The sequence below is a fragment of the Oncorhynchus clarkii genome, chromosome 5 (assembly GCF_045791955.1).
Source record: "Oncorhynchus clarkii lewisi isolate Uvic-CL-2024 chromosome 5, UVic_Ocla_1.0, whole genome shotgun sequence".
Classification (NCBI taxonomy): domain Eukaryota; kingdom Metazoa; phylum Chordata; class Actinopteri; order Salmoniformes; family Salmonidae; genus Oncorhynchus; species Oncorhynchus clarkii.
The window spans coordinates 27,306,714-27,314,320 of record NC_092151.1 but is presented as its reverse complement, the minus strand read 5'-3'; the positions used below and the strand labels follow the sequence as shown (position 1 = coordinate 27,314,320).

The following is a 7,607-nucleotide window of genomic DNA, read 5'->3' as shown; positions in this document are numbered from 1 at the left end:
CATAATCTAAGGGCCACCACTAAATCCACAGCCCCTCTCATAGTATTATCACGGTGATGTTGGTCTGATTCTAGCGAGATCAGTACACAAATTTGGATAAGGAATTTGATCTTGATTTTCACTTTGACAATTGTAGTGGACTCTGCAGGCAATGCAGCATGTATCTGGTAAGCATATATTTTTCAACCTTTACTAGATTAGTGAGTCAGTGGTCTGGCAAGAGAGCAACAGCAACATGATGACCCTGTCCCCCCTTACAGCTGACCCCTACCACCAGGGAAACGTCAGGATGACCCTGGAGAAGTCTGACCTCTGGAAGTCCTTCCACAACCTAGCAACTGAGATGATAATCACCAAACATGGCCGGTAAGATACTGTTGTTGTCAAATCAATCTTCATCATCATGGCTGGTGCCATCTCCAAACAAGCCATTGACTGAGCACATCCCATGCCTCCCATATCCCATTCATTTCTGATATGTAAATCGACAAAACATAATTGAGGTGTGTGCACTGAGGAGTACATTTCTTGCAATTCTGTAGCTTTAGCAATGCAGTGAAACTGTCTCTGCTGCTAGTATGCTTTTTTTCTTGTGTAAGAACGAGAGAGCACAGCGGTTTGGTCAGGAATTGAGAATATAATACCATTTGTGTGGGATTGTGTGTATCAGGAGGATGTTTCCTCACTGCAACGTCAGTCTATCTGGACTCCAACCCTATGCCAACTATGTCCTCATGGTGGATATGGTTCCTGTGGACAACTTCAGATACAGGGTAAGAACATGTCCACCTTCCTTCTATAATGCATCCTATATCATGTCTCATACACACATTACAATACATTTCTATTGGGAAAGGTCCTATTGATAAGCCAAACGTGTCACAATTTGGAATATAGTCAGGCATTGTTTTAAAAGGCAACAACGAGATTAAGTAAAAGACAAGCTTGCATATCAACCCCAGCAGTCAGTCTGCATACAGTCCAGACAGTGACACACTAACACCCAGCCAATCACCACACACACTGCATATCAAAGACCATTACTACTTCCTGTTTTTCTACCCCCGGCTGGAGGTCCAGCCATTTAGCACCCCACCTCCAACTCTCCCCGCTCTAATCAAAGTGAATGGGGAGCAATCACCCCTCCATGCATCCACTGGCCCTCCCCTCAGTACACTGTTGCTTTTGACCAAATGGCTCTACTGAGAGAGAGTTTTTCCTTTGTTATAGCAGTTGAAGTAAAAATGTTGGTAGATTATATGGAATGATGTACATACCTACATGATACTACTCGAGCATGCAGTGATATGCACCATAGATTCCTTACATATCTCACTGTAGAGACTGAGGGTATGTGAGTTCTTGTGGTGTCTAAATGTTGAGTCTTGTCTTGGAGTTTGTTTCACACCTGGGTAAACCACATCCCCTCCCCCCTGCTCTCTGTCTCTGTAGTGGAATAAGGGCCAGTGGGACATGGCTGGGAAAGCCGAGCCCCAACTCCCATGTCGGACGTACGTACATCCGGACTCCCCCGCCCCGGGCTCCTACTGGATGAAGCAATCTGTGTCCTTCCTCAAGCTCAAACTCACCAACAATACTCTGGACCAGCACGGTCATGTAAGTAAACCCATCTCCTTCTCTACTGGATCCCCAGCCCACGCCTCACAGCTGGAGAGTATACAGTTGTACTATCGATAAACAATACTGTTAGTTTTTAAAATGTTTTTTATATTTTTATGGGACATATAAAGAAATACAAATTACAAATTGAACAGATACATAATTGTATCCCTCTATACTTATAGAAACCCCGTCCCTTTAACAACAAAAGCAGCATACAAAAATAAAATACATTTACGATGGGGAATAATAATATATAAATATGCACACAAGTACACATACACAAAAATAAAAAAACATCACTATCCCTTCCTTCCCACACCCTTCCGTATCCCGTTGGCCAAAATTCTTACTCCTGAACAATAGAAGGCAACTGTTCAAAAAAGGAAATGAAAGGCTGCCATCTCAAGAAAAAGTTATGAGTACATCCTCTGAGTGTATTTCATTTTTTCTAAGTGTAGAAAAGACATTAGATCTTTCAACCAGGATGATGCAGTGGGAGGTTTGAAGGATTCCCAGTTAAGCAAGATCTGCCAGCGGGCTATAAGGGAGGCAAACGCTACAATGTCCGCTTTACTTTTAGTGAGACTAGACAACAAAGATGGAACTCCAGATATAGCTATTAGAGGAAACAATGCTGTTAGTTCACTACACCTGTGTTGTATCTGTTCTGTCCCCAGATCATCCTGCACTCTATGCATCACTACATCCCACGATTCTCTGTGGTCCAGGCTGACAGTCTGTACAGTGTACGCTGGGGACACTTCCATTCCTTCTCCTTCCCAGAGACCTCCTTCACTGCAGTCACCGCCTACCAGAACACTAAGGTCCATCTACAAACTCACGTGTTAAGAACATACAAATGGCACACCCACATAATTCACTTTTCGGGAATGAGTGTAACCTAATCTGATGTCTTCATCTCTACTCCTGCTTTCAGATCGCTAAACTGAAGATTGACCACAACCCCTTTGCTAAGGGATTCAAAGGGGAACAGCAAGATAGCAAGAGGTACATATTATTAGAATTATAACACTTGGTGCATGTGAGAATACAAGCGATAGCATATTTATTTACATGTAATTTTTTCCCCATAGGTGTCGATCCAACAAGAGTCCTGGGAATGCTACAAAGAAAGCCAAAGAAGACAACGATCCAGGAAACCAAAGTCCTCCAGGTACCAGTCAACAATATTTTACACTGTTATAATGTAAATGGTTGCCAGCCTATTGGCAGTCTCGTTGATGCAAAACCGTTTTCCCTACAGACCTCCAGACGCCAAAATTAAACTGTGAGCTAGAAGAACAGAGGATGACCCTAGGAGCCACAGAGAATGTGGTTTCGGGTAAGGAGGATCTCTTGTCCCCCTGGGCCTTGAAACAGGACCCGTCCCAGAGCCACAGCCTGCACACTGAAATACTGGAGCTCCACGACCACAGGCAGGAATACAGCACTGAGGAGCAGATGGTGCCTGGCCCTGCATCTATGTCCTACCAACCATGCAGGTACTGTACAACCACCAGGAACACTCACACGTTGTAAATTACACCTTGACTTCCATTGTTTTTAAAGAAGCACAAGGCTGACACACCACACTCATTTAGAGAGTCACTCTAACAGCCTGCACACCCACATGAGAACTAACATATGCAGAAACAGCACCCGTTATGCCAATGGAACATTCAGTGACTCATGGTTATACTTAACAGGCCATCTATGATGCAGGAAGTGGACACCTCCATACTGTGCATGAAAAAGTAGAGTGACTGATTTCATTTGTGGGTTGATGTCATGATGGCAACAACAACTAGCAGTTCATGTCAGTAACCCACTCCATATTTCTCATTGTCTCCAGATCGGTTGAGAATGGCAGACTTCTCTCTCCCTCCTCTATAGCGGAGGATGGTGAATGCAGGCGCAGCTATGAGTCTCACGTCCCAGATGTAGCCACTGTACCTGGACAGAAGATTACCAGACCTGTCCTTGTCAGGGACATGGGTCACCACCACCACACCTTGGCTCCAGCCATGCCCCAGGACTACAGAGTGTCCCCGGTCCATCTGCCCATGTCCTCCAAAACATACCCTGGGCATTTGGGTTACAGTTACCCCCTCTATGGCCACTACTCCACTGATCAGAGTATGGGTCAGTGGGCTGAGTGTGGTACTGGACAGTACTCTGGACCATACTTTCCTCACCACCTGCCCATCCTCACCAGTCAAACGCTGACCACAGACCAGGGCACCCTCCCAACTCAGTTTTTATCGTCATGGCAACATAGCGGCAGAGTGGAGCTGGAGCCAGAACTTCAGTTTGGACAATCAGGCTGATCTGACAAACAGATCAGAATAGCTGACTCAGACTCACAAAGCGAAGGACCGGGCTTTCACATGAGAGGAAACGTTGGTGATATTTGTGCATGAGGTCCAAACAAAGATATCTTAATGTGTGTTCTTTGAACTTGTTCTCTGCTATGTGTGTCAAGAGGGGTGTGTGCCATTTGCTGTTCCCAGTCGAGTCAGGCCTGCAGTCAAATTCAGCTGAAAGAGCAGAATGCTATGTCAATGCTATATACTGGACTTAATGGACTGAACCTGCTCTCCTACTGTGCTGGTGCTCCATATGAACTGCCTTTAAATGTGTGTGGACGTTCATGCTTGTCTGCTGCATGTAAAGTATGCGTGTTTGTGATAATTGAGATCAGAATATAACCAAACCTACTGGGTACAGACGTCAGATTAATATGTTTTGATTTAGATTTGGTTGAGTTGTCAACGAAAGTGAATTCAATGTGAAATAAACTAAATATTTCACCATGTCACTGATTTAGGTTAAAGGAATGCGAAATTCCCTTATGTTGATGACTTTCCCCCAAATCCAATCCGTTTCCACGTTGATTCAGCGTCATCACATTGAATGTTTGGTTTAAATTATGTGGGAACAATGTTGATTCAACTAGTTTTTGACCAGTGGGAAATGTCATGATATTCCAAAATAAATACAATTCAGAATCAACTCATATTCCCATATAGAAACATGAATCTTTATCATACATGTTGTGAATATCACAACTCTTTTCACACAAGCCATAAGTGATCCAAGGGAAGTCAATGTTTCCCAGGAGACACTGCAGGAAGAAGAGATACAGAGGGTCGTAGAGGTCAGTCCTTCACTCCCACAGAAGGGAGTCATTGTCATAGGATAGTTGGCAACGCAGAGTACAGACTGACATAGAAGGGCACCAAGATTAGTCTTTACCTCTGTAAAACCTGACAAAAGAGAGCAAGGGGGAGAGAGATGATCATAAGGCTGGCCGGGTTTTTAAGTCTGCCGCAAATATTTAATCGAGAGAGAGAGACCGTCTGCAACCAGCCAATAGGGCTTCTGGGAGCACGTTCTACACAAGGCCAGGGTCAGTGGGGCTATCATAAAGCTCCACGTCTCCTCGTCCTCCTACTGTATATACTGTGGAGATGGTTGAAATTACACTTGAGAGAAGATGAGTGAAATAGTGTTAGTTCATTCAGGAAATCAGTGGACATGGAGTTTATGGAAGTGGTCCAAAAATGGAAATTGATCCCAACTCTCAAAAAGTGGTCAGACCTATTTTATAATGTAAAGAGCTGCAATGCAATGAATACAATGTATTTCTATCCAAACATTTAAATTAAATATTCATGAACCATTTGGAAGTTATTGTATTATATATTAGCTTCAGCTAAATTGCACAAAAGTCCTGAAAACGTATTCACAGAAGATAAACTGGGTAGAAAAGTATTATTGCCCAATTGAGAGCATCCTGTCGGGCTGTATCACCGCCTGGTATGGCAACTGCACCACCCACAACTGCAGTGGTCTCCAGAAGGTGGTGCGGTCCACACAACGCATCACCGGGGGCAAACTACCTGCCCTCCAGGACACCTACAGCACTCGATGTCACAGGAAAGCCAAAAAGATCATCAAGGACAACAACCACCGGGACTGGGACAGAGACTGAAAAACAGCTTCAATCTCAAGGCCATCAGACTGTTAAACAGCCACCACTAGCACAGAGAGGCTGCTGCCTACATACAGACTTGAAATCATTAGCCACTTTAATAAATGGAACACTAGTCACTTTAATAATGCCACGTTAATAATGTCTACTACATATCTTGCATTACTCATACCGTATTCTATACTATCTATTGCATCTTAGCCAATGCCGCTCTGTCATTGCTCATCCATATATTTAGAAATTCTTAATTCCATTCCTTTACTTAGATTTGTGTGTATTAGATATTTGTTGTGGAATTGTTAGATATTACTTGTTAGATATTGCTGTTCTGTCAGAACTAGAAGCACAAGCATTTCATTACACTTGCAATAACATCTGCTGTATGTGTACTGTATGTGACCAATAAAATTTGATATGATATGATTTATTGGACTGAAGCCCATGCAAAGACTGTGAGTGACAGCTACCTGATTACAGACAATGGTTGTGATTGTCCAGGACCATTTCAAGTCTCATTGTGCCAACAAAACAATCTGTTTTAGCTGTACCTAGCCTGACAATAGCCTGAGCGGTTAAGCTCTCCGTGTGTAATCAAAACGGGCAAAAAATAGACCCCATCATTCGTTCGGTGCTTTCTGCTGCATTTGATCAAGTCAACCAAGTAGAAAATTGGATTCCTCTCCCTGGACAGGACAAATGAATGGACCAGAGTGGAGATGAGGCGGCTGCTGTCCCCACTGGCTTCAAGATGTCCACCATTGTTCCTGTGCCCAATAAAGAAAAGGTAACAGAACTAAATGACTATCACCCAATAGCACTCACGTCTGTCATCATGAAGTGCTTTGAGTGGCGAGTTAACTTCTTTGGGGGTAGGTGGCAGAATTTTCAAGTCCGGATGAAAAGCGTGCCCAGAGTAAACTGCCTGCTACTCAGGCCCAGATGCTAGGATGTGCATATTATTAGTAGATTTGGATAGAAAACACTGAAGTTTCTAAAACTGTTTGAATGATGTCTGTGAGTGTAACAGAACTCATAATGTAGGCAAAAACCTGAGATTAATGAGAAGTACATCTTTAATTCCATGCATGACAGTTGTATTTTCATCAACATTTATGATGAGTATTTCTGCAAATTGACGTGGCTCTGCACTTTCACCAGATGTTTTGGAGGCAAAACATAACAACGCGCCAATGTAAACAGAGATTTTTGGACATAAATATGAACTTTATTGAACAAAACATACATGTATTGTGTCACATGAAGTCCTATGAGTGCCATCTGATGAAGATCATCAAAGGTTAGTGATTCATTTTATCTCTATTTCTGCTTTTTGTGACTCCTCTCTTTGGCTGGAAAAATGGCTGTGGTTTTTTGTGACTAGGTACTGACCTAACATAATCACATGGTATGCTTTTGTTGTAAAGCTTTTTTTAAAATCTGACACAGCGGTTGCATTAAGGAGAAGTAGATTCTTAATTCCATGCATAACAGTTGTATTTTCATCAACATTTATGATGAGTATTTCTGTAAATTGACGAGGCTCTCTGCACTTTCACCGGATGTTTTGGAGGCAAAACATAACAATGCGCCAATGTAAAGAGATTTTTGTATATAAATATGAACTTTATCGAACAAAACATACATGTATTAGCGTCCCACGTACCCTAGAGAGGTTAAGGAAGGATCATATCACCTCCACCTTACCTGACACCCTAGACCCACTTACATTTGCATACCGCCCCAATAGATCCACAGACGATGCCACATACTCTGACAGAGCTCCAGAATTCCTCTGTGGAGATGGGAGAACCTTCCAGAAGACAACCATCTCTTCAGCACTCCACCAATCAGGCCTTTATGGTAAAGTGCCAGACTGAAACCACTCCTCAGTAAAAGGCACAAGACAGCCTGCTTGGAGTTTGCCAAAAGCGTCACGTCTGGAGGAAACCTGGAACCATCCCTACGGTTAAGTATGGTGGTAGCAGCATCA

The 7,607-nt window shown here is 43.1% G+C and overlaps 1 protein-coding gene across 4 annotated transcripts; it reads left to right on the top strand.

Annotated features, from left to right (window-relative positions):
- On the top strand, window positions 1-5,305 carry LOC139408589 (T-box-containing protein TBX6L-like). 4 transcript variants are annotated; one of them, XR_011634302.1, is made up of 10 exons: window positions 1-167; window positions 261-366; window positions 671-773; window positions 1,453-1,617; window positions 2,301-2,447; window positions 2,561-2,631; window positions 2,718-2,797; window positions 2,888-3,125; window positions 3,476-4,261; window positions 4,320-4,635. XR_011634302.1 is itself a non-coding variant. In XM_071152657.1 (9 exons), exons 1-9 carry the CDS (start codon window positions 152-154, stop codon window positions 3,948-3,950), a joined length of 1,401 nt encoding a protein of 466 aa, XP_071008758.1. In that variant the 5' UTR covers window positions 143-151; the 3' UTR covers window positions 3,951-5,305. The 4 variants fall into 4 exon arrangements, 2 of the variants coding, with proteins under 2 accessions (XP_071008758.1, XP_071008757.1); XM_071152657.1 differs by having other exon boundaries at window positions 143-167; window positions 3,476-5,305; XR_011634301.1 differs by lacking the exon at window positions 1-167 and having other exon boundaries at window positions 236-366; window positions 4,320-4,632.
- The last annotated feature ends 2,302 nt before the right edge of the window (window positions 5,306-7,607 follow it).

Bases quoted from the DNA above. Each gene is read 5' to 3' on its own strand.
- LOC139408589 (XM_071152656.1), top strand. From the start codon at position 236: ATGATGACCCTGTCCCCCCTTACAGCTGACCCCTACCACCAGGGAAAC. The intron at 1,618-2,300 runs GTAAGTAAACCC...TTCTGTCCCCAG, and splicing joins CTCTGGACCAGCACGGTCAT to ATCATCCTGCACTCTATGCA. The intron at 3,126-3,475 runs GTACTGTACAAC...CATTGTCTCCAG, and splicing joins ATGTCCTACCAACCATGCAG to ATCGGTTGAGAATGGCAGAC.